General features: G+C 41.5%; 1 protein-coding gene across 1 annotated transcript in view; it reads right to left on the reverse strand.

Moving 5' to 3' along the window:
• Positions 1-6: 6 nt before the first annotated feature.
• The window catches only part of LOC138983039 (voltage-gated inwardly rectifying potassium channel KCNH6-like), a 189,931-nt gene continuing 162,652 nt past the window's right edge, over positions 7-27,285 (reverse strand). Inside the window, exons 7-17 of the mRNA XM_070356441.1 lie at positions 24,366-24,565; positions 17,794-17,881; positions 13,106-13,270; positions 12,276-12,469; positions 11,462-11,552; positions 7,754-7,789; positions 3,860-4,084; positions 3,383-3,501; positions 2,717-2,913; positions 2,187-2,379; positions 7-1,747 (exon numbers count right to left, since the gene is read on the reverse strand). Of these exons, the coding sequence (XP_070212542.1) occupies positions 1,289-1,747; positions 2,187-2,379; positions 2,717-2,913; positions 3,383-3,501; positions 3,860-4,084; positions 7,754-7,789; positions 11,462-11,552; positions 12,276-12,469; positions 13,106-13,270; positions 17,794-17,881; positions 24,366-24,565 (1,967 nt within the window). The 3' untranslated portion in view covers positions 7-1,288. The remainder of the gene's footprint in view (positions 1,748-2,186; positions 2,380-2,716; positions 2,914-3,382; positions 3,502-3,859; positions 4,085-7,753; positions 7,790-11,461; positions 11,553-12,275; positions 12,470-13,105; positions 13,271-17,793; positions 17,882-24,365; positions 24,566-27,285) is intronic.

A 27,285-nucleotide genomic window follows, 5' to 3' on the forward strand; every position in this document is an offset into this window, starting at 1 on the left:
GGGTTATTTTTTTTTTATTCGTCACAGATTATGGAGCAATGTAAATAAAATACTGTTTACTTTCTCTCACACACTTACACGAACTCTTGATTTTCATCTGATGACGAAGTCACTGCCTTCCTTCCACTAGAATGTGATCATAAACGCAACAAAAAGAAAAGAGGAAACGTGTTTATGAGTATCGTCTTTTTTTCTGTACATCGTAGGAAAATCACATTTCACAAGATCATTCAACATGTGTATATTAGGTGTTTCTGAACAGTTCCTCCACGTTGCTTTAAGGAAGAGTCGTCATTCACGAACGATTGAAAGATACACACTGGTATATTTACTTCGAAACTGAACACAACGTTCTCAAAATGACATTCCAACTCAGACATTTGCACGAAATGTCTTATGACGCCGACTATTCTGTAGATCAGATCTGTGCAACTTTTAGACATTGTTTATTTATCTCAGTACAAATTTCGAGCGATTCTTCCTCCATGTTCGACGAAGCCATCATGACCGTACTACAGAAGTGGCTTCCCTTGAGGTTGTTGGTTCCAAGTTGCTTCCCTTGGCTTTCATTACAACGTACTGGAGACGGTGGTTTTTTTTCCATTTCTCATTCTGATCTAGGGTCCTACAAATAGTTTGTATTCACTTACTGATTATGTACAAAGACTAACAAGGCTGTATCAACAAATATAACAACAAATCACATGTGAAAATCGTTGACCTTCCACTGAAAGAGTGTTTGATGAATGTTCTCCCTTGCAACACATTTTCTCAAGTGAAGAACACACCACACTTGTGATCGTTCACTCTGCATTAAACCACTCACGCACCGACATAGATCATGTGTTTACTAGCATTTGCAGTTTCGATCACACACAACGCCATACACAGAGAGCTCAGGCGTCATTCACTTTGGGACTTTGGCTTCTGAGAAAGTGCACATGTCTTCCTTAATGGAACCTGCGAACGTTTTATTTAGCTTTTAAACGCTTTCGCTTGTCTTCATTTGTCGTAGGCGTCAACATGTTCTTCATTCCATGCCTTGACGTCATAGATCGAACAGTTCATACCCAAAGCGGGTTACTGCCAACAGTGGGTCATTGTCTGCTCACATTGTCTCTACGCTTGACCTCAGAATCTGCATGTCGACCACGGACTGTGTCATACACGGCACTTCCAATGTTTGTCTTCGATTGCTCTACAACTCAACATAACCAGTTCGACAAAATTGCGCAGAGCGGAGGGAGAGAGACAGAAGAAAAGAACGTAAAGAGATGATTATCTTGTATCAAACTAAGGTATTCGTTGAGTCTGTCGAACCCTCTCGGCTACTTGGCTGTTCTGCTCTCCCTCCCCCGGCAATGGACACGGACATGTCTTGCGACGAAGACGTCAACGAAGATGACGCAGAATCTCCCTCCTCCAGCGACGAACTCTGAGTTGGGGGTGGTGGCAAGGGAGGGGGAGGGGGAGGAGGATGGGGTTGCATGCTTCCGCCTCCACTTCCTTCCCCTTGCTCACCTGAGGGGAGGGGCGGCGGTGGAGGGAGTGGCACGGACTGGGCGGCTGAGAAAGAGGGCGTGGCTTGGGCCGAGGGGGCGTGGCCGGAGGACTTGGAATGGCTGGACATGGATGTGGGAGAGGTGTGCTCGGAGGGATGCTCGGACTCCGTGTCCCCGGGATGCTGTCCGGGAGGCTGCTGCAGGCTCCACGTGGACTCTGGGGTTGTGTCCGTACTGACCGTTTGCTGTTGAGGGCAAAACAAGAATCTATCAGTCAGTTTTGTGTGTGTTTTGTTTCAAATGATGATAGCTACAAACGTGGAAGAAATAAGAGAAACCGATGCATTCAGCAACATCATTTCAAGTGCCGGCTGGACAGAAGGACTGTGTACGTGCCAGTCCGTCTGCCTGTATGTCTATCTATCCAGCTTATCTTTCTGTCTGTCAGTTCGTCCATTCATCCGCATGTCAATGTGCACGTGGCACTGCTGCAAATGTGTACGCCCTCGTATGTGAATCTGCGTGACAGTTAAGCAAAAAGAAACACCCATAACCTAAACGTCACACAAACCTTTTGATGTTTATGTATCCTTGCAGGTAGTTCAAAAGCCTCCAACAAACCAAGCCCACGGTACACATCAACCTCCACTACAGGAAGACTATACAAGAATGATTAGCACTTACCTGGTGTGTACCAGGAGGGGGAGGGAACGTCCCAGGAGACAGAGACAGGTAGTCGGGAGGGGCCGGGAAACCCTCCAGTTCCGTCATACGGGGAGGGGGAGGAGGGGGGCTGGAGGGGGAGCCTTGGTGTTGCAGCACATGCAGAATGAGTGCGATGTCCTGTCCCATCTTTCGCTCCAGGCGTGCGATTTGTCTGTGGACACAGGTAAAGCCAAATATGATACACAAGATACACGATTATCTAACTCCCAATGTGTACATTTCGGAAACAAACGTGAAGGACTGGTCAAGAAAATGTATGTTTTCATCTTGGAGGAACGCTGCTACAGTGTGAATGCTTTTGAACTAATCACCATTCATGGCCAGAGCCTGTTGTAGTACGGTATGTGCAACACGCAGTTTTGCCCTTGCATGATTTGCGCCAATTCTAAAGGAGTTTGAATGAGAAAAAAACATTGTTACCAACAATGAAGACTGACCTGACCAATTTGAATGAGAAAAAAACATTGTTATCAAAAGTCAGGACTCACCTGGCCAATTCATCCAGGCGTCGCTCCAGGTGTAGTGGGGAGTGGCCTTGATGCTGGGTTTGGGGCTCACCCAGGGTGGATGTGGCCTGCACCCCGGGTGCCAGCTCGTCCAGGTGAGAGTGGCTGGAGGGGGTGGACACCGGTAGCGTCATGCTGGACGTCGACTTGGGCACACTGGACGTGGACGTGGCTTTCAGCTGTTGACACAGTTTTGAGAGATGACCATGATATTGACACCGCGAGCATATTTGGTGAGAAGGCGGGGAGTGGGGGAGAGGCATAGAGAGATAGAGAAAGACAGAAAGACAGACAGACAGACAAACGTCAAAGCACACACAAACGTCAAAGCACACACACACACACACACACACACACACAAACACACACACACACACACACACACAAACACACACACACACACACACACACACACACCCGCACACACACACACACATACAACTTGCACACATTAGCTATTTCTGTCTTAAAAGTGCACAGTATAATTCGTATAGATTTCTGGAGGAAGTGTTTGAAGTCCACCAACGATAAATAATCAAAATAAATAAGTCGGGATGAACAAAGTCGACAATGTTTCGGTATTGAAAACAGTAATTATAGCCAAGCTGTCAATAACTTAGATTTCACAATATGTGTTGAGAGACTTGCCTGTGCTTCTGGACTGGCACTGTGTTCCTGCAACAGTGGCGCCATCTCCTGGCTCTTCTTGCCATCGTACCGACTGGTCACGGCTTGCACCAACTGGTTCACGCCAGATAGAGCACCCACTGCACACAATATCACTAGCATGGTTACACGGTAAATGCAGTGCACTACAGACATACATACAGACAAGCAGACAGAAGTCAACACACAGCTGGGATAAAGACAAGACAACAGAGAATACTTTGGACAATCTAGACGGGGCGAGTTCACATGCACCGCGAGCCATCACAGACACTCAGGGGTGAATATAAACTCCACCTTTTGAATGATCTCAGGCAATTACAAGCAGCTACATGTGCTTTATGTATCGCTGTTTTCATCCGTGTATGCGTTGGTCACATATCTAAAATAATGTCTCATCCATAAACAGAGAAGAAAGACATTTGCCAGTGGTAAAGATGTGCCCAAATGGATACATACCAGCTAAATTAGAAAACCCAGCAGATGCTTTTTTCTTCTCCTCCTTCATTTCAAAGTCGTAGTTGGCAGGAGTCAAATCCTGCCCGGCTTTGGCGGTAGAGAATTCCAGAATGCCCGCCCCGGATTCCCTGATGTCTTCCTCACTAGACTCATACATCCGCTCCTCTTCCATGCGTCGCTGACCTCCGATGCGAGCCGGGCGAAAAGCGTGTGTCTCCGGATCATCTGTAAGACGCAGATATCAAAATATATTACCCAACAATAACACAAGCAGGTAAACATTAAAGTCTATCATACCCAAATATTGTTCGGGAAATACAATGTGTTTGTTGTTGTTATTGTTGTTGTTGTTGTTGTTGTTGTGATTGTAAAATGTGAAGCGAGTATATAATCTTTATCATATGGTGAATAAAATAAAAAGCAACAATCGCAATATGATTTCTTTGCTTCTTATAAGCATTTGATTTTCTGTTCTGCTTTTTCAGCCAAATTTTACGCTGAGTACGTCATGGGCAAACACATTCAGGCACAAGTTCACTCATGGAGCATAAAATTCAAACAAAAGTGTCGATAGCTTTTTCAAAATACAAAAATGTTCCTGTTTTCTCTCACACACTCGCAGTTCGCCCTCGTATTCATTTTCTGAAATGACAAATGCTATGTCATTAATATCAACACAGCAGTGGTGCCTATATTGTACCCTCAACACAAAGCTCCACACACATAGGTCTGGAAGTGTTCATATTACTCATTCACAAAGCTGCACAGAAATCAACATCACTCCAAGCAAAACAAGACAAGTCTTCACAAGAACAAGCACATGTACAAGGACAGCCAGCAAGCAGTTCATACAACTAAAGTCAGCAAAGTGTGTTTGCCCTAAATCAAGACAAGTTTTTCAGGCTCAGCACATTGAATAATAAGGTGCGAAATGTTATATTTGTTACATGAAAAACAACCGAAAAAAACATCTACCCCCCAAAACAACCAAAGATTACAACAACAACAAAACCAACAGCAACACACCCTCACCCCCACCCGCCAAAACCTCGACCCAACGACTCCCCCAAAATCAGAACCCTAAGGACACAGAACCTTGAAAAGAATGATGGTAGAAGTTTATCGAAAACATTTGTCAGTTATGAGATGCATCAGCTGTCGGGCATGTCGTACTTTCTTTAAAGGAAACAGGTGCTGCACGCAGGACTTTTTCATCATACACTTTATTGTGACTTATTATTCAAGACTCAAACTAAAGAAAACAAGATGTTCAATTCGGCACTCTCCCGGGACTCTCACACGTTCCAAAGGGTTTCTGTTGTACGTAGTTCCAGACGGGCGCAGTGGCGAGGTGGTAAGACGTCGGCCTCCTAATCGGGAGGTCGTGAGTTCGAATCCCGGTCGCTGCCGCCTGGAGGGTTAAGAGTGGAGATTTTTCCGATCTCCCAGGTCAAGTTATGTGCAGACCTGCTAGTGACTTAACCCTCTTCGTGTGTACACGCAAGCACAAGACCAAGTGCGCACGGAAAAGATCCTGTAATCCATGTCAGAGTTCGGTGGGTTATAGATACACGAAAATACCCAGCATGCCTCCCCCGAAATCGGCGTATTCTGCTTGAATGGCGGGGTAAAAACGATCATACACGTACAAATCCACTCGTGCTAAAAACATGAGTCAACGTGGGAGTCTAAGCCCATGATCGAAGACGAAGAAGAAGAAGAAGAAGAAGAAGAAGAAGAAGAAGAAGATTTGAAAATAAACGAAATCTAACTATACATTTGTACAAATGTTTTTCGACAGTCCTCCCACTGCCCATGGCTTCTGCAACTTCTGCTAATACGACTATTACTTTCGATTATTTTAACTGTTGCTACCTGGGCTTCTTGTGCTGATGCAACCACCACTACTACTACTATTACCACTACTGCTGCTGTTGCTGTTGTTACTACTACTTCTACTAAATACTACTACTACTACTATTACTTTAGTGGTACCTCCGACGTGAGTCTCATCCGATGAGAGGACACCTCTCAATAAAGGACACCTTTTGTTGTCCTTTTGTCTGCTATCTTGAACAAAATATAACTGTTAAGACAGGCCACCTGGAATCTTGGGACACTCCAGGTACAACTGTACTACTACTACTACTACCACTACTACTACATTGTATTACCACTACTACTACTACTAATACAACTATTACTACTACTACCTCGCCCTTAGTGCTTCTGACAAATAACCCCACAGGAATTGTACACCAACTATTACATGTTCCATTATATATTACCCGTCATAAAAATAAACATAAACTAGGCATATGAGTTTGTGTCCAGATATTTGCGATGAAGCCGTTTATGTTCAAACCGGTTACATGACTAAAGGCCATTCATTCAACTACCGTATCCAGTAAAAGGATTAATATTTCCTGAAATAGTGTCTAGACCGTGGAACAGACAACCTGAAAATCAAATTCACAAAAGTAAGGTGCCCCTCGTTAAAAATCGACACAAATCAGCTAAACAAGTTTTGCATGTACGTAAAACGAACAATTAATGTTCTATCCAAAACAGTCAGTTCTGTTCACCTGGTGGCCCGACTGGTACAACGTTTGATAAAGCAAAGACGATTCAAATGCCCTTGCGGTTCTAGATTAAAATGGGATCAGGGAAGTTGAGACGTGTACGCAAAGGCTCATGCATAATGTGTGGTCTCGCAATATTGTTCTGAGAAGCTATGGATATTTTGTTGTTGTTGTTGAGTTTTTCCGGAAACCATTCACCAAGTTTCTCCCAACATAATATCCTCAAACCAAACTCACAGACAGCAAAGCACTGCGCACGCGTTCAAACGCATCTGAACGATACGAAAAGCATGTTTGACAATAAGAAAGCACCGCAGAAAGAGTGGCACAGCTAATAAAGACACCACAAATGTGCACAACAACAGTTCAAGGTACCCTCCTCCCCATGTAAACATTATTTGACACCATCACAGATCGATGCCTTCACGTACATGGAATTAGATAATCCTTCCACTTGGACACATACCAAATATCATCTGTATTGCTGCGCTTATATCTGTGCAGAATTGAAAAATGAATCATCAAGAGTTAATTCCCACTCTACAAGGCACGCAGCTGGCCTGTAGATTTTTGGTTCGTGTCTCAGTGGAAAGAAAACCTTACCCCACGGAAAAGCTTGGACAGCTATATGTGGTGATGACCGCGATTGCTTACACGAGAAGAAATGCACCCCCCCCCAACAAAAAAAAAGAAGAAAAAAATAAAGAAGAAGAAAAAAAAGAAGAAGAGGAAAACAAGAAGAACCAAAAATAAGACGAAAATAAGAGACAGAAAGAAGAGGGATTGAAATAAAAGGTGCACTACACCAACACAGAAAAGATTAAATCGAGGCCAGCACCAAGCGGACATAAGTTCTGTCAAAGCATGATGCATTTTATGTACAAGTACAGTAGTTAGAGATCTATCTAGCGCACACTCAGGAAGACTTGAAGCTCCGTAGATGATGACATTGCCACTGCGCTCATACGACAATAACAGTTCAACGTGAAGGGCAGCTCTGGTTGTCTATTATCATACCACATCATGTAAAGGTATGTACATGTTCCCCGTTCAGCAAGACAAATAAAGGCAATGTCCGGTTCTGTAGTCCACAATATTTGTTTTTTAAATGGAAACTTCATCTTGAATTTCAAGCACATAACCGTTATGCATTTTATAAATAGTTATCCGTGTATGTGCGCGTGTTTATATGGGGGCCGGAAGGCGGGGGGAGGGGTGGGAGTTAATTTTATCCATCCAATAAAGCAATCAACTATCAACCGAAGCTGCCCTTCTGTCCGTCGAACACAATCCATTCAAATGACTGTCTGACCTGCTAAAGCCGTTACCGGTACATAGTCTTCCAATCCTATTTGAATACAAAAAAAGTTTCAACATAAATAATTCACAGTGTTTTAAACAAACAGCGTGTGCTACTTCGAAACAAGAATAAACAACAACACTATGTGAAGCAACAATGTACTACTTTGAATGATAAAATAATGTTGCACGTCAACACCCCTTTAATTAAGAACATTTTGCTCGTACAAAACAGATCCTGAATGATGGTTAAATCAACTGATCGATAGATTACTATAAACAGCGTGCTAGACACTAGACCATCTCATGAACAAAAAAACATTAAAATGGAGAAAACAACTTTCAAATGCAGTCTTAACATGCACTAGACGTGTCCAACAAATTGAACTTCAAACGCAAAGCTTAAAAAAGGCATGCATAAAGTATATACAGGGAAAAATGAAAGAAAAATCAAAGGGACTGGAGAGCTAGCTAGATGATGGGTGATTTTAATCATTAGTGCTCAGAAGCTGTCTTTGCTGAGATAAACTCAATGGAATGAAACACATTCATTTGACAGGGGTAAAAGGGATGACGTAAACAGGTTTCTTTCTTTATTTGGTGTTTAACGTCGTTTTCAACCACGAAGGTTATATCGCGACGAGGGAAAGGGGGGAGATGGGATAGGGGAAAGGGGGGAGATGGGATAGAGCCACTTGTTAAGTGTTTCTTGTTCACAAAAGCACTAATCAAAAAATTGCTCCAGGGGCTTGCAACGTAGTACAATATATGACCTTACTGGGAGAATGCAAGTTTCCAGTACAAAGGACCAAACATTCCCCACACACCGCTTGACTAAAATCTTTACAAACATTGACTATATTCTATACAAGAACCACTTAACAAGGGTAAAAGGAGAAACAGAATCCGTTAGTCGCCTCTTACGACATGCGGGGTGCAGAGAAATAAGGATGTGGAAAAGAAGACTTTTGGTAAGTGAAATAAAGGTGATGGATCCAGTCAGGTAGAAATAAGACAACAAGAAAAGAATTGGAAAACTGCAGGGAATAGTAGGGAGAGTTTTCTTGGAAGGAAATATAGGTGAAAGGACTGGTAAGGCAGAAATAAGACAAAAGAAGAGAAGTAAAGGGGTGGGGTAACTCTGTTTAAACGCTCCCGCCGCGTGAAGGCGACCCCATGGGAGCCTCAATGGAATGAAACACATTCATTTGACAGGGGTAAAAGGGATGACGTAAACGGGTTTGGAATGGATCATATATACCACACACATGTCTAACCGACCCTGTTTTTTCAATTAAATGTCACTTATCTGTGCTTTTCTTAATTAATATATAATGTTATGTTCAGCTCTATGTACATGTCTTCGTTTTAGAATCCTTTTAAACACGGATAACAACAAGATCCTTTTATCAGAAGAGTTTGTTACACACGATCTGTATTATCTAAGTTGTAGTGTGTATTCTTCTTAGTCTGTGGCTCAGTGTCCCTGTGCGGTACAGTGGAACACCCCCCCCCCTTTAAGATCCCCAGACTTCCTTACGTTTAAGACCATACTTTTTCAGATTCTCTGTTCATAACCTCTGTTAATTTACCTCCATTTTAAGACTACCTCCTGTTTAAGACCCGCTTTTTTCCCCAGATTTTTGCAGGTTTTAAAAGGGAGGTTCCGAGGAAGTAGTGTTGCAATCCTCCATCATCTGAAATGCGGGCCGTCTGGTAACATACGCACTAATATAAGTGAGAAATCGAAATCAGATGAGACTTGTGTACATTCAGGCCAGGACCGCCGAGCAAAGTACATTATACGGTTTCAACCTTTTCTATCTCGTATACTCAGGCTACGCATAAGTAAAACGCAGACTACATTAATGTAACAGCTCAGATGATCGAGAAATTCAAACCTCGAAACACGCACGCAGGTTTTATGTTCTAAAACCTTTCCCAAATGCTTACAGCTCAAAAAGCAACATTTTGGAGGGAATGGAGGCAAACTCAAGGGGTTGGAAAGTAAATGAATTAAGGCTACGTAATGCAAAGTGATGTGTTCTATGACCAGAGAGAGCTGAGTGCTTTTTTAGGTTTCTTGCAAGTTGCAGGGTAATCAAGTCACGCGATTTAAGGGGCAAGGGTTTTGGACAGTTTGTTGGCACTCTGTCAGACGGTTAAGGCGATGTGAGGCACTAAAATCACTGAAATTAAACTTGGAGAATACATGGAATAACTTAGTTTTTTTTGTGTAGCTATTGAAGTGACTAATGAAAAGAAATGAAAAATATGTGAAAACTACAGGACAGAGACTGCCGTTCCTATGGAAACTGGCTTAAACATATTGGATTTCTAGGAAACGGTTTTACAGCAACATCATACACCAGAAATGCTTAATATTTTGCACAAAGATATACATGACTTGTATATACAATCATATAGAACGAGTTTTTGAGAAAAGACTACAGTTGAATTTATATTAAATTTTGAAATAAGGATTAATGAATATGCTGTTAGAAATTCAATAATCTTTATTACAAAAATGAATACAAATTCAACTTTAGTCTTAAGTAATATATCGTTCTAAAGGATTGTAGATAACAGTCATGTGTATCTTTGTGCTAAATATCATGCATTTCTGATGTATGATGTCGCTGTAAAACCGTTTCCTAGAAATCCAATATGGCGGCTGTTTCCATAGCAACGGCGATCTGTTTCCATTAATATTTACACATTTTTCATTCATTGTTATAAGTCACTTCAATAACTCCCAAGAAAACTAGGTTATTCCATGTATTCTCCAAGTTTAGTTTTAGCGCCACATATCGCCTTAAGACCTTATTTTGTTCAATATCTTTCTCTAAGCCACCTCTGTCATGACCTGCCAATCGATCTTTTCTTTCTCGACTTGCACAGGTAAGTAGTGTAAAAACGATTAAACGTCTGCAACTTTTCTGCATGTGTGACCCACTGAAATCTGCATCGGGGCACATAATTCATCACTTTTACTCTCTCGTTCATTCTCTCTGTCTCTCTCTTTCATTCTCTCTCTCTTTCACTCTCTCTCTCGTTCATTCTCTCTCTCTCTCTTTCTCTCTCTCTCGTTCATTCTCTCTATCTGTCTTTCTCTGTCTATTTCTCTTACACTCTCTCTCTCTATCTGTCTCTCTCCTTCTCTTTCTTGCTTTCTTGCTTTCTCTCTCTCTCTCTCTCTGTCTCTCTCTGTCTCTCTCTTCCTTCTCTCTCCCCTTCTCTCTCGCTCTCTCTTTCTTTTTTTCTCTCTGTCTCTCTCTTTATCTCATTTAGCTCTATTATTCGGTGTCAGTCTTTACTTCAGCCTACACACAACTGGTGTATAAACACGTATCACGTCCTCTCATGTGTGACCCACAACAATCTTCTTTAGACCCTATAAGTCACCCCTATCACACGGTCTTCTTAAACACGTGCAGGATTTCTGTAAGTGGACCCTCCGAAAGGAACAGACACAACCAAACAGAGCAACGGTTCTTAATAAATATTTGTAGTTCTTTTTACGAATGTCTAACATCACAACGAAAATATCCCCAAAACACGGATGGGTCTGATTCAGGGAGAAAAATGGGAGGACTGCTGCATCGCTAAATTTCTCAACACAACATAAGTATTCAATACGAATTAAAAGTCATGATGAATAGAGGTCTGTTAAATCTCCAGCGGGTAATTTTACACCTTTGCCCGGTATCCTTGTACCCACCTTGAGAGCTGCCGAGTGTTTGGTAGGAACGAAAATGACGACGGAAGGGCAAGCCGTCTTCGTCCAAGGGAATCCGTACGACGCGTTCTTCCTGAAAAAGAAATCCAGAAAAATGCTTTTCATTTTATGTAGAATTTTTTCGTCCAAAAACTCTTTTAGGTTAAATATATATATATTTTTTAATTTCGTTTCGTTTCTATATTCTTGTTTTTATTCTTTTTTTTTATTTCAAGTGGTTTGATTTCATTTTGTTGTTTTTTTGTTGTTGTAAGTGTCTCTTTTTAATTCTAATAGCTCGGGTTTTCACTTCTCTTTAAATGTTTTGTAATCTATCATGAGGTAAATAAAACAAGTTTTGTCTAGTTTAAGTTTTTCATGAAGCAACACTGATCGAAGAATTTATGAGGCAAAGAAAAGCGCAAGCCAAAAAAATATGATACAAAGAGGCAGGTGAGCTCGAAATTGAGAGAGAGAGAGAGAGAGAGAGAGAGAGAGAGAGAGAGAGAGAGAGAGAGAGAGAGAGAGAGAGAGAGAGAGAGAGAGAGAGAGAGAGAGAGAGAGTGAGAGAGAGTGAGAAAGACAGAGTGAGAGAGAGAGAGAGAGAGAGAGAGAGAGAGAGAGAGAGAGAGAGAGAGAGAGAGTGAGAGAGAGACCATCCTATCCCTCAAACGCTAAAATAACAATCACCACAATTACATCTCGGCGGTCGATTCAAAATGAGGAGCTCTTAAGCAAACTCGGGGTATTTCTATATAATGTCGCATCCCTACCTCAACCCCACCACAGCCAACCCCTAAATAGTCACCATACTCACGTCTCGGAGGTCGAAGGTGACTTCGAGGTTCTTAATGAACTCATCAGCAAACTCTGGGTAGGTGTCGAGGATCTCCAGCAGGTCATCGCGATGGACCTTGTGCAGATCGCAGTAAGTCAATGCCCGCACGTTACAACTGGACTTGCCCACCGTGGTATGCCGACACATGTTCTCTCCGAACACGTCGTCTTTGCCTGCACGTAAATAAGTAAAAAATACATAAAAAAATACATGTAGCGCAACTTTGCTCAATTGACACAATGTGACCGTTGTCTGTTGTGCAGCGGCACAAATGTTTTAGACTGAAAACACATTTTGGTGGTTTCCTTTTGTGTCGCATAGGTACAACGCTAAAACAGCCTTTCATTCGAGTTCTTTAAGAATCCTCAATTGTGTAACGGCAAGGTGTTGTGTGTAGAAGTAGCGACTGTTGGGCTACGTCCTCATGAGCATCCCATGCACTGAATAAGGAGTGATACCCCTTCATAACTGATCTACTGTCTAATATGACATATGATATGGATCTCTGTCAGCTTCTGTTTAAGACAGCTTCATTTGTAAACACAAAGACACACAAACCATCAACAACAAAAAATGTTTCATCTATTTTCATATATGACAAAACTTCCAAAAATATAAGACATAGAATAGCAAAGATATTGTCGGTGTGATGAGCCCGTCCAAATTTTAACCGTCTCCAAAGCGCCTACTAGTCAACTTGCAAAAACTAAAAAAAAACCACTTAAACAAATACATAACAGAACTGTAATAAAAACATTTCTACCAACTTCACAAACAGACCGAACAAGGGCAAATACTAAGACACTGACCCAGAATGGCAACCACGATGTCATCCCTGAGAATCTCGATGGAACCCCTAGAGATGAAGTACAGCGCAGAGAGCACGTCACCTCTGTGTACTAGGGTGTCTCCGGGTGGCACGTGCGTTGTTTTAAACTTCATGGACAGCGCACGAAGGCAGCCCGGACTGGCACCTTGGAGTGGAAAGAAATAAGAAATATTAGAATTATGGTGGTGGTGGGTGATATAAGGGGTGGTGGTGGTGGTGGTGGTGATGATGATGATGATGATGATGATGATGATGATGATGATGCTGCTGATGATGGTGGTGATGCTGATGATAATGATGATGGTGATGATGATGACGATGATGGAGGTGGTGGTGGTGTCGATGATGAAGGCGGACGGCGATGACGAAAGAGGACAAGAACCACAACGACGCTGTTGTGGTTTTTGTTGATAAATACAGTGGGGAAAAAACACACACAAAAAAACAACAAGGAGAAGGGAAGAAGAAGCTACAGAGAATATTAAGCATTCCTGCAGTTGTTTATTTTCTGCCAGTTTTCCAGACGTAGATAAACATAAGCTCACCTCTTGCAAACAGGTTATTGGTTCTAAAAACGCATGCATATATTTTTCTTTACCAGCCTGCACTCTGTCTTGCCAATCTGTCTGTCTGTGTCTTCCCCTTTCTGTCTCTGTGTCTGTGTATCCCAACCCCCCCCCCCCCCCCTTCACGATATGTCTGTCCATCTCTCTCTCTCTCTCTTTCTGACCTCTCTCTGTTTGTTTACTGACATCCAAAGTCAATTGGCAAAATATGTGTACGATTGTTTTCAACTACGCAGATGCAATGCGTCGTCCGACTGTCCTCAATAACTTATGCTCATCTTCAGGTCCTCTTTGTTCACCCTGTTCCACTTGGTTTTGTATTACATGTATGTTATGTTATATTGCTTTTTTTCCTGTACTTATGTATCTTGTATGTGTCAATAGGCTCTGTGCTTTAATGACAATAAATTCTGATTCTGATTCTGATTCTCTCTCTCTCTCTCTCTCTCTCTCTCTCTCTCTCTCTCTCTCTCTCTCTCTCTCTCTCTCTCTCTCTCTCTCTCTCTCTCTCCAGACTCCAGAGCTCAGATAAATCTTGAAGGGAGGGATCTCACTGACAGGTGCAGGACCCCTCTCATTAATCTCAGCATAAAACCTTCACACTGATACAAACGCTTCAGCAGATTGCTTCCGTTTTATGCCCTGTGGAAAATATTGCAACTACACCAGGTAACCATGCATAAGCATATGCTAATGGTTTCTGGAGGGAAGAAAACAAAAATGTGTGTGTGTGAAGTGTAGTGTAGTGGTAGAATAGAGAAGAGTAGAGCAGAGTAGATTAGAGTAGAGTAGAGTAGGGTAGAGTAGAGTAGAGTAGAGTAGGGTAGAGCAGAGTAGAGTAGAGTAGAGTAGGGTAGAGTAGGGTAGGGTAGGGTAGGGTAGAGTAGAGTAGAGTAGAGTAAAATAGATTATATTAGAGTAGAGTAGAGTAAAATAGATTATATTAGAGTAGAGTAGAGTAGAGTAGAGTAGAGTAGAGTAGAGTAGAGTAGAGTAGAGTAAAATAGAGTAGATTAGAGTAGAGTAGAGTAGAGTATGGTGCAGTGCAGTATATTGCAGTATATTATATCATAAAGTGAGGAAGGCCCTAAAACACGCCACTTCGTCCCTCTAAAAATCAATGTTACGTGCCTTCGCAAGCAACACAGCCGTTCTATACTAAAAAATGTGGACATTGCATCACGTGATTTTAAACATTCTTCCATCGTGTTTGCTTCTTATACTGCGTTGCTCATTTTACGGATGCAAATATAACAGACACGTGGCAATCAAAAGTGAAGGATAATTATGCAGGAGATAATTGACTCAGTTTAGTTACAGCCACAGAACGATCCAACAATTTTGAGAAGAAAATATTAATAGACTTTCTGGTAAAAAAAATTAAAAAAAAAAATTTAAAAAAAACCCCACCTGAGGTCGTGTTAAATTATTTTTTAATGTTTTGGAAGTCGTGAGAAGTAATACAATTACAGACGATCGAACTTGTACGGTCGTAATATTTTGCACTGAACTACAGAGATGCTACTAAAGCGGAGAACACAAGTTAATGCGTTGTGCTCAAATCGTGCAAGAAAATGACCCCAGAAGTTATCTTCTGGTGTTTGAGAAGTTGAATTTAAATGTGTGTGTTTGCTTGTTTACATTCCTTTTATTTTGTTTCAGGTGGCTTTTCTTTAATATCTCCTCCAATTTAAGCTATACTTTTAAAACTTTAGGTCTAGTCAAAAAGTGAATACAATTTGTAAACGCAAGGGTCCAATAGTTTGAGAGAATCTTGCCTTTTATTAGAATTCACATACCATGCACTACCATTCTCGGCAAAATCAGTATCATTTCATTCTCTCTGATTCACAGTAACAGCAAGGGATTCAAAAGAGTTGAAACAGAATCATTCCAACTTTTGTTCCAGTGTCTTCTCCTTCTTAAAGATTCTAACCCAAATATTAAATCTCTTCCCTCTTTCTTTTCGAGTAAACAATCTTCCAATTCAAACTGTACCCCTCACTAAGCAAAATAAGCGTTCTTTTGGGTTCTCAGGTATTCAAGATATCTTCTCCACAGAATTAAGCAGGGTTAAAACAGGGCATCCCACCTTTTTTCTAGCTTCTTCTCATTCTGAGCGGTTGTAACACTAATGGCAATTACCACAAATCTGGCCCGGCACACGCACTTCACCCTGGACAGTGTGGCACCAATTATGTTTGGTATCTCTGCTAATGAAACAAGCTATCTTTAGCATCACCAATTAACTAGGCCTGCAGCCCTCGCATCCTCTCTTCGCATCTTCAAGGATACTTTGTATCTGTCTGGATTTCATTAACCTCCGAGGAAATTATGTTTGCAGTGGTCAAAAGACCCTGATGGGTAGTTCCTTTATTCGAAAGCCAAACACACTCGTTCGTTTCTTTGCAAATATTATTCTGAAAAGTGTAGGCAACGAATCACGAGAATGGATGAATCTTCTTTGGTGTTTCTCTTTTACCCTAGACTGAAGTGAATATACCACGTTCAAGGCATTGGCCATTCCTACAACATCAGAACTGTACTTAATCATACCCACTTCTGCTCTTGTATATTTCGGAGAAACATTGCCTTCAAGATTAACATTTGAAATCTGAAAACTGAAACCTTTTCTTTCTGCAGTCGATGTATTTCCACTAGCACTGACTACAATACGAGTTTCAAATCAAAGCAGACCTTTGCAAGCACAACTTGTTATTTATCTTTGAATGACTTTGAGTAAAAGAAACAATAATGCCATTTGCACCTTTTCCTACTCACACAGAACAAATGAAATAGAGAATCAGTCCCACAAGTCATCAGTTTACTGTTTTCTTGGATACTTGTATAAAGCTGATCCGCAAGACAAACAAACAACCAAACCAAACCAGCAAACAAAACAACAAGCGAACAACACGACAACATGACCACTGGCCTACAGCGCTGCATCACCCTACAGTCCGTCTGGGGGAGTGGGTTCATGGGAACGACGATACATGAAATGTTTGAAAGTGATCTATGGTTCTAAAATGATACATATGATACATAATTATAGTCTCAGGATAAAAAAACAAGTCGCGTAAGGCGAAATTACTACATTTAGTCAAGCTGTGGAACTCACAGAATGAAACTGAACGTAGTCCGCCGCTAGTGCAAAAGGCAGTGAAAGTGACGAGCCTGTTTGGCGCGGTAGCTTCATAGCACGCTTTTCGGTACCTCTCTTCGTTTTAACTTTCTGAGCGTGTTTTTAATCCAAACATATCATATCTATATGTTTTTGGAATCAGGAACCGACAAGGAATAAGATGAAATTGTTTTTAAATCGATTTCGGAAATTTAATTTTGATCATAATTTTTATATTTTTAATTTTCAGAGCTTGTTTTTAATCCAAATATAACATATTTATATGTTTTTGGAATCAGAACATGATAAAGAATAAGATGAACGTAAATTTGGATCGTTTTATAATTTTTTTTATTTTTTTACAATTTTCAGATTTTTAATGACCAAAGTCATTAATTAATTTCTAAGCCACCAATCTGAAATGCAATACCGAAGTCCGGCCTTCGTCGAAGATTGCTTGGCCAAAATTTCAATCAATTTGATTGAAAAATGAGGGTGTGACAGGGCCGCCTCAACTTTTACAAAAAGCCGGATATGACGTCATCAAAGACATTTATCGAAAAAATGTAAAAAAACGTCCGGGGATATAATTCCCAGGAACTCTCATGTAAAATTTCCTAAAGATTGGTCCAGTAGTTTAGTCTGAATCGCTCTACACACACACACAGACAGACACACACACACATACACCACACCCTCGTCTCGATTCCCCCCTCTACGTTAAAACATTTAGTCAAAACTTGACTAAATGTAAAAACCACTCTGATATTGTACATTGGAGGTCAGAGAAAAGTCCGATTTCATGTAAAAATGAAAGGATTCTCATTTATGTGAATAAAATAGAAAGAGGAGGAATAAAAGAATATGCAAGACGAAATGACAAAACGCACATGAGGGGGAAAATATAGAAAACAAAACAAAATACTCATGGCAGACAAATAAACAAATAAGGACACATATATGTATACACACAAATACCTTTAAATGCCGGGCAGTTGTTCAAGAGATTTCGGTTAAGATGGAGGCACACATCTGCTTGTAGACATTCTGGAAAGCTCTTTAGTACCTGGAAGTAGAAAACAACACACGCTTTTTAGCCGTCAAAAGGACACGTGAGTGAGAGAGAGAGAGAGAGAGAGAGAGAGAGAGAGAGAGAGAGAGAGAGAGAGAGAGAGCGATAGAGAAAGAGAGAGAGATAGAAAAAGAGAGAGAGAAAGAGAGAGAGAGAGAAAGAGAGAAAGAGAGAAAGAGAGAGAGAGACAGAGAGACAGACAGAGAGACAGACAGCCAGAGACAGACAGCCAGAGACAGAGACAGACAGTGAGACAGAGAGGCCGAGAGAAACCTGAACTTTGCAACCGAGACGTTTGCTTCGCTCTACGTCAATGCAGTTATAGTTTATTTACCTATAGTTTGGCGCTTCGACTACAGCAAAACTCAATGCCCCCTCCCCTCTCTCTCTCTCTCTCTCTCTCTCTCTCTCTCTCTCTCTCTCTCTCTCTCTCTCTCTCTCTCTCTCTCTTTCCCCCAATTGCAAGGGGCATGTTGCCTCAGTAAATGCATTAAAATTCGTTAATCGTTAATCGTTAATCTCTCTCTCTCTCTGGAAGTTATGGAAGACTTCGTTCTGATTATTTTCATATTGATCATATCTGTCCATAAAGCATCAGTGTTTCATAACGCAAGAATGTATGTATAGCCTACAACGTGTATATAGTCATGTGAATAGTTTTTCTGCCTTGCTTATCTTTTGTAATATGTATTCAAGATTAGAATAGTCCCTCTCTGGGCGAGGGCTGGTTGAAAAGAAGCTCGTTTATATTGCTTCTGCCACAACCCTCGTAAAATAAAATTTGATTTGATTTGATTTGATTTGATCTCTCTCTCTCTCTCTCTCTCTCTCTCTCTCTCTCTCTCTCTCTCTCTCTCTCTCTCTCTCTCTCTCTCTATACCATGTGAGATAAAGGGGTCAAGCACGATTAAACACTTCAAAGCGCAGCTTCGCAAATATCTGTTGTCACGAACAGTTACATTCAGAAGCTGTTTCCAGCAAGAATGCATTGCTATCACTAACCTCTATATATTTTGTTGATGATGTTAATGATATCGACGATGATGATGATGATGATGATGATGATGATGAGGTTGTTGTTGTTGTTGTGTGTGTGTGTGTGTGTGTGTGTGTGTGTGTGTGTGTGTGTGTGTGTGTGTGTGTGTGTGTGTGTGTGTGTGTGTGTGTGTCTGCGTGTGTATGTGTGTGTGCGTGCGTATATGTCTGTGCGTGTGTGTGTGTGTGTGTGCGTGCGCATATGTGTGTGTGTGTGTGTGTGTGTGAGTGTGTGTATGTGTGTGTGTGTGTGTGTGTGTGTGTGTGGGTGTGCCTGTGTGTTGTATTGATTGCGATCGTGATTGCAGGCATGCGGCGCGCGTGTGTGTGCGATTCGACTTTTCTTTTCCTTTGCATTATATTGACATACATGTACATTTCAATGTTCTATCTTGAATGCATTATGTATGTATTCGTATAGGTAATGTTGTAATTAGTAATACTGTATGATTGCGATTGGCAATTGTCCTTTTATTGTCTTTACATTCAAGTTTTGACTAAATGTTTTAACGTAGAGGGGGGAATCGAGACGAGGGTCGTGGTGTATGTGTGTCTGTGTGTCTGTCTGTGTGTCTGTCTGTCTGTCTGTGTGTGTGTGTGTAGAGCGATTCAGACTAAACTACTGGACCGATCTTTATGAAATTTGACATGAGAGTTCCTGGGTATGATATCCTCAGACGTTTTTTTCATTTTTTTGATAAATGTCTTTGATGACGTCATATCCGGCTTTTCGTGAAAGTTGAGGCGGCACTGTCACGCTCTCATTTTTCAACCAAATTAGTTGAAATTTTGGTCAAGTAATCTCCGACGAAGCCCGGACTTCGGTATTGCATTTCAGCTTGGTGGCTTAAAAATTAATTAATGACTTTGGTCATTAAAAATCTGAAAATTGTAAAAAAAAAATTTTTTTATAAAACGATCCAAATTTACGTTCATCGTATTCTCCATCATTTTCTGATTCCAAAAACATATAAATATGTTATATTTGGATTAAAAACAAGCTCTGAAAATTAAAAATATAAAAATTATGATCAAAATTAAATTTTCGAAATCAATTTAAAAACACTTTCCTCTTATTCCTTGTCGGTTCCTGATTCCAAAAACATATAGATATGATATGTTTGGATTGAAAACACGCTCAGAAAGTTAAAACGAAGAGAGGTACAGAAAAGCGTGCTATCCTTTTCAGCGCAACTACTACCCCGCTCTTCTTGTCAATTTCACTGCCTTTGCCATGAGTGGACTGACGATGCTACGAGTATACGGTCTTGCTGCGTTGCATTGCGTTCAGTTTCATTCTGTGAGTTCGACAGCTACTTGACTAAATGTTGTATTTTCGCCTTACGCGACTTGTTAAGTCTTAGTTTAGCAGGGACAGATAATTGTAAGACTAGGCATGAGCCTAAAATCTCCATCCTTGAGTAATAAAGTTCGTTCGTTCGTTCGTTCGTTCGTTCGTTCGTTCGTTCGTTCGTTCGTTCGTTCGTTCGTTCTCTCTCTCTCTCTCTCTCTCTCTCTCTCTCTCTCTCTCTCTCTCTCTCTCTCTCTCTCTCTCTCTCTCTCTCTCTCTCTCTCTCTCTCTCTCTCTCTCTCTCTCTCTGAGCTCTCTCTCAAGGGGGAGATATATGTCAGACACTTTTCAACAAGGTCATGCAGTATTGGCAAGGAGATGTGCGGATTGCGTCACGAACTCATACCTGCTAGCATGTTCTGTTTATCTTCACAATCCGGGTAAAATGCCTCCAATTTACCTGAGTCCCGGTCTTCTTTTGCCTTGCGTGCTTATCGCTAATTTCTAGTAACCCACGGAACGAGAACACTCTCTGGCTCTAACACGTGCATGGGGGGAGGCTGCTGCGTAACACTGAGTAACACGGAACTGAACACTATACGTTCTGGGTTTTTTTGGCTTTGAAGGAGAGATACTGAAGTGGCGGTTTTAACTCCGACAGAACGCCGAAAGGACCACCGCTTGGTATTGTGTTCTTTGAACATTGGAGAAGAGAACCATACTGTCGAGACACCAAAAGGAACGCTAAATGTTCAGTTCTTTCAGAGAACAACACTTACTGAAATAGCTTACCACAATGGAACACCTAAAAAGTCATCTGTTCTTTCAGTTTTAAGAAGAGACTAACACCAATGGAAGAGAGTAACACCAACAGAACACCAAAAAGGAAAACTAGGTGTTGTGTTCTTTGAACTTTGAAGAGGAGAACGATACTGTCGGGACACCAAAAGGAACGCTAGATGTTCTGTTCTTTCAGCTTTGAAGAAGAGAACAACACCTACTGAACACCAACAAGGAACCCCTAACAAGTAATCTGTTCTTTCAACTTTAAGCAGAGACCAACACCAACGGAAGGCCAAAATACCCCCCGCGGGTTAGGGGGAGTCCCATATTGGTTGGGACTAGAAAGAATTTACCCGATGCTACCCAGCATGTCGTAAGAGGCGACTAACGGTTCTGTTTCTTCTCTTCTTTTGTCTTATTTCTGCCTTACCAGTCCTTTCACTTTTATTTCCTTCCAAGAAAACTCTCCCTACTATTCCCTGCAGTTTTCCAATTCTTTTCTTGTTGTCTTATTTCTACCTGACTGGATCCATCACCTTTATTTCACTTACCAAAAGTCTTCTTTTCCACATCCTTATTTCTCTGCACCCCGCATGTCGTGTTCTATTATTTGAACTGTAACAAGAGAGTAACACCAACAGAACACCAAAAGGAATACTACGTGTTTAGTTCTTTTCCCTTTGAAGACGTGAGTCTGAAGAGACGTGTGGTCGGATCTATGTGTGATGTGATCGGACGTGCGGAAAACCAGATACGGGTGTGGGAAACCGGAACCGGGTGCAGCAAATTAACGCCCGTGAATGCTTGCCACGTCGCATTATATTCTTTTTTAATTTCCTCACGCTCGGCCTGGTTTCTGAATAGAAGGTACGGTAGCAGAAAAAAACGGAAATGATGGAAGAAAGATTAAAAAAAAACAAAAACATGGACAATAAAAGAACAGAAAAAAAGGAACGCAACATGCAGGTTGTAGGAACGAATTCTAAATCAGTTTGGGAACAAAAAGAAGCGTCAAAGATGAAATATTCAGAGCAAAAACAAACAAAAAGCAAAACAAAATGCACAAAACCAAAAACTTAAGAAAAGGAGGACCAAAATAGATACTCAAACTGAAAAAAAAGACAAAAATAGATAAAATCACACAGGAAATGAGGTAAATTATGCAAGTTGGAAAATAAATGCGTATGCGGGTGGTTTAAGCATGCATAGAAGATTGTCGAAACATGCAGCTGCTAAGTAGGTCTTTACATTAGCTGCCGTTTCAAGTTTGCTCACATTGAAAAAGATTCAGACAGACGAACAGGCTAAACATACGGAGAAGGCAGGTGGACGGGCCGCCGGACAAACAGACAAAACTATTCACGTCATTGATAGATATTTCCGCACTACACTTCGTCCTTCCCCTCCACCAGACCAACCATTCCTTAGCTCTCTGCACGCACGCTCGAACTCCTCTGGCCGGTGCTCATAAATCTCAATTAAGACGAGCAGCAATTAATCAATTTCTGACACAGGCGATATAAAGCGAATCTCGGATCAACCCGTGTCTAGAAACGGTTCACTGCAATCAATGCTAACTGCATCCAGTGCATCTGGAACGAAGCGATGAACGTGTGTCTGTCCGGGCGTAAGGTTGCAAGCACGTGAAACAGCCATTCTGCGATTGAGCTGAGGTCAAACTGTCGTCGTTGTTTCCGATTTATGAGAACGGTGTACGTCAGGCAAGAATAAATTAATTCTGAGCTGGTCTACGATAGTTGTTGTTTAGTGTCATTCAGACACATTGTGTGTTTACCTGTAGTTGTTACTTGACAGCAGCAGGAGCTGAATTGAAGACAAGGACGAGGACAAAGTACTAACATGAAAACAAAATACGAAGAGGACAACGACTGGAAGATCAAGGACAATCACAATGAAGAAAAAAATACTAAAAGAAAAAGACTGTGGCATCGAAGACGACGACACCAACAACAACAACAACAACAACAACAACAACAACAACAACAACAACAACAACAACAAAAACAACAACAACAACAAGTCTTCGCACTTTACAAAGGCAGCTCCGCGCTGCAGAAGTTCCTAACATAAAGTTTCAATGAAAAATAACAAAAAAACTAAACAAATAAAACCAGTGAGCTCATGCACATTTTCGTTGGATAATGCATTCACCAAATGCCGCTATCTTGTTGGATGTTTGCCATATTACGGACGCGCCTTCTTCTAACACGCAATTTCTTATCGTAATTCCCAAATTTGAGATATCAGACTCCGTCATGAGATGACTCTATACCCATGTTACACGATAAAGTAAGAAGCCTCCCTTTTCTTGCCTGGGTTTGGGAACAGGTTGCAGGACAACCATAGGAAAGCGTAACCAGATGATGTTGTGGGAGGTGATACAGCAAGTCGGGAATGAAAACATGTACATTATGCAGTTGATTGGCTGGCTGGTTGGTTGCCGGCTGTTTGGTAAAATGAGCATTGTTGTTTCGTTTCATTCTTATGTATGTTTTTTTTATATATTTTTTTTTATACCTGTAACTTTCTTTTGTGATTATTTTGTGTTTGTTTCCAATCGCTTCAACATTTGTTTAGAGTTGTTGGGCTCAATCAGGAATAGACAGAGTAACCATAAACACACATTTCTTCCGGGAAGGGAATGTTGGTGTTTGTAGAATGGAATGAACGGAATGTTAGGATAATGGATCGAAAGGCACTGTCTAAATATAGGAACCTTTTAGTGCTAAGCCTGGACAAAGAGTTTCCTTCATCAAAATCTACCATTTTGAAATAAACGTTTTCCTTCTAAGATACACACCAAAACAAAACTTGAACAGAACCACGGCTGCTCTAAGTATTAGGCAGAGAACGCTTTACAACCGGTTGTTTGGCTTTATGCACTCCCTCCCTCCCTCTTCGTTCCTCCCAAAAGACAGATCATAGAATAAAAGGAAAAAAAAAGAAGCAAAAATGCAAAAAAGAGAAATCAACAGAAAAGAAAGAATACAAACAATTAGGATAAAAGCAGGGAGAACATTTTGCAAGGATAGCAACAGAAGCGTATGCGATACTCTCTCTCTCTCTCTCTCTCTCTCTCTCTCTCTCTCTCTCTCTCTCTCTCTCTCTCTCTCTCTCTCTCTCTCTCTCTCTCTCTCAATGCATATTTAAAAGTGGATCTTAAAAGTATATCAATGTACGATTATGCTTTTGATTGTTGTCTTTGTGTAATGAGTAATGCGATGTGGTGCCAAACGACACATTTCCATGTTTCTGAACAATGAAAATGGATATTAACTATCTTATCTATCGTATCTTATCTTATCTTGTCTTATCTTATCTGAACTAATCGGCAATGGCCCAACTCACCATGTTCATGTCGATGCCGTTGGTGTAGGACCACGCGTGCTGAAAGTACTCCTCCAGACGCTGTCGCAAGGGGTTGGGGATCTGGTGGAAGCGGATGAACTCCTTGATTCTCAGCATCTGCGTGTGGTAGCGCATGGTGCCCGAGTACAACCGCTGGATGATGGCACTCACGTTACCGAAGATGCTGGCGTACATCAGAGCTGTGAAATTAAAAAGCAAATTCTTTATTGTATTATTATTATTATTTTGTTTGTGATTATTATTATCGTATTTGATTTTGCAGTGTTGAGCAATTCGGACTGAGAGTCAAGCCCAAGTGTGCTATTGTTAAACATTTGCTCAAATGCGCTGTTATTATTTAAAAGAATCGTGGTTTAAAAATGGAATGGTGGTGGAAGACACAGGGAGAGATAGAGAGATGGGGACAGAGGGAGAGAGGGGGAGGGGGGGGGGAGAAAAAAAAAAGGTAGACAGAGAGAGTGAGAGGGGGGAGGGAGGGAGGGTGTGAGAGGGAGTAGTAGATCGATGATAGCGCTCACGCTACCAAAGAAGCCGGTGAACACAAGCGCTTTGAGACACAAAGGAGAGTCATTGTTTGAAAGCAAAACAAAAACAATATTATAAAATAACAAATAAAGATCGTGGCGGGTGTGCTTTTTTGTGGTAGGGGGGGGGGGGGGTAAAGAGGTGAAGGAGAGAAATAGGAGGGCTGAGGGAGATGAAGCTTGGCGGGAGGGGGATGGAGAGAGACTGAGAACTGTCACACAGGGAATTTTGGGTCTCCTGCTGAAGATTACAAGATTGCCAATATGAAGCAGTAAAATGTTAAATCCTACTCTCTCTCTCTCTCTCTTTCTCTCTCTCTCTCTCTTACACACACACACACACACACACACACACACACACACACAAGCGCACGCACACACACACACTGTGACACACACACACGCACGTACGCACGCACGCACGCACGCACGCACGCACGCACACACACACATACACACACACACACACACCAGCTATCACATGTAATCAATCAGTTTTGAATCCTCTTGCGCAACACGTCACGTAGGATGGGATGACATCGTTTTGTTGCAGAAGGCAAACGTGTGATAGAATGCCTCTGCCTCTGGAGAATTTACTGAAAATGCGCGTTTCAGTGATAACTATCCCTACTTTGTTTTGTTTTATTTTGTCCAGGATAAAATGAATCCAGGAATTTGGACCTTGACGACGGGCGCAGTGGCGTGGTGGTAAGATGTCGGCCTCCTAATCGGGAGGTCGTGAGTTCGAATCCCGGTCGTTGCCGCCTGGTGGGTTAAGAGTGAAGATTTGTCCGATCTCCCAGGTCAACTTATGTGCAGACCTGCTAGTGACTTAACCCCCTTCGTGTGTACAGGCAAGCACAAGACCAAGTGAAGTGCGCACGGAAAAGATACCAAACGGTCATACACGTAAAAATACACTCGTGCTAAAAACATGAGTGAACGTGGGAGTCTAAGCCCATGAACGAAGAAGAAGAAGAAGAAAAAGAAGAAGAAGAAGAAGAAAAAGAAGGACCTCGACAATAATATAGCTAAAGAACAGGAACACCTACACATATTGAACACTGTCTAACAGTGGCATGAACGAGATATCCTGGGGAGAGAAAACAATGTTCACCATGAGAGAGATTAGATGGACGAATTGAACACGTCAGGGTTGTAAAAATGGCACTTAATTCAACGAACACAAACAACAAACTTTTTTTTAAACCACTTGTAGTGTTGCTCTTATAAATGATAAACCCTCCAAACTACATTTCTTTTGTCCATCGCGCCTCGAATACGCCACCTTCGCACACTCAACAAATACGGTCACAGTCATACTTCCGCCGAGCGAGCTGCGGACATTTAAAGTATTCAGGTTATAAACGCCAGTGGTTTTACACGTCTTGTTTACAGGAAATCACATAACGCGTGAAAGGAAGAACGTCAGCCGATGTCAGCATTGAGAAACACCAGATCCTGCCTGTGCGATTTCGTGAAAATAAAACGCCATACCGATTTTTATCTGCTGAAGCTCGGAAGCTTTGAACGGAAAGGTCGAGCTGGTTGGATATAGAAGAGGGGGAAAAGCGTAGGGCGAGAGAGCGAGAAAGACAGATAGAGAGAGAGAGCGAAAAAGACAGAGAGAGAGCGAGAAAGACAGAGAGAGACGAACAACAGACGGACAGAGACGGAGACACATAGACAGAGATAGAGACACTGAGAGACAAATAGATACACTAGACAGACAGACTGACAGAGACAGACAGAGAAAGGGATCGAGAGAGGAATGGAGAGAAGAAGAAGAAGAAGAAGAAGAAGAAGAAGAAGAAGAAGAAGAAGAAGAAGAAGAAGAAGAAGAAGAAGAAGAAGAAGAAGAAGAAGAAGAAGAAGAAGAAGAAGAAGAAGAGAGGTAAAGACGGGGCAGAGAGATAGGATGAGGAGACAGACAAAAAGAAAAAGATGATTAGCACATATAATTATTTGATTAGCAATAGAAGTGTGAACATACCGCACACAACAACATCAACCTGATTCCAGTGACTGTTGATTTCTTGTGTGAACAATATACGAATATCTAAGCCAAAAGGTTATCAACGATCACGGCGTTTCTGACATCAAAGACCCGACAACGCTCTTCTCAGGTCAAAGAACAGCTTGATATGTATGTATTCATCACAGCTTCAAAGACAGTACGGAACAGACTTAAAGGCACAGTAAGCCTCCCGTAAACCATCACAGAGCTCCCCGAGAGTCTACATACAGTACAAGCATACTTCCATTTGAACGCTCACCGAACGGGAACATCCTGGCTGCTTTCTGTCGAGCGTGAGAAATTTTCAAAGAATTTATTTTCGTGGACTTGGTCTTCTACAACAATGGCGCCTCGTTTT

Source organism: Littorina saxatilis, linkage group LG12 (genome assembly GCF_037325665.1).
Source record: "Littorina saxatilis isolate snail1 linkage group LG12, US_GU_Lsax_2.0, whole genome shotgun sequence".
Taxonomy (NCBI): Eukaryota; Metazoa; Mollusca; class Gastropoda; order Littorinimorpha; family Littorinidae; genus Littorina; species Littorina saxatilis.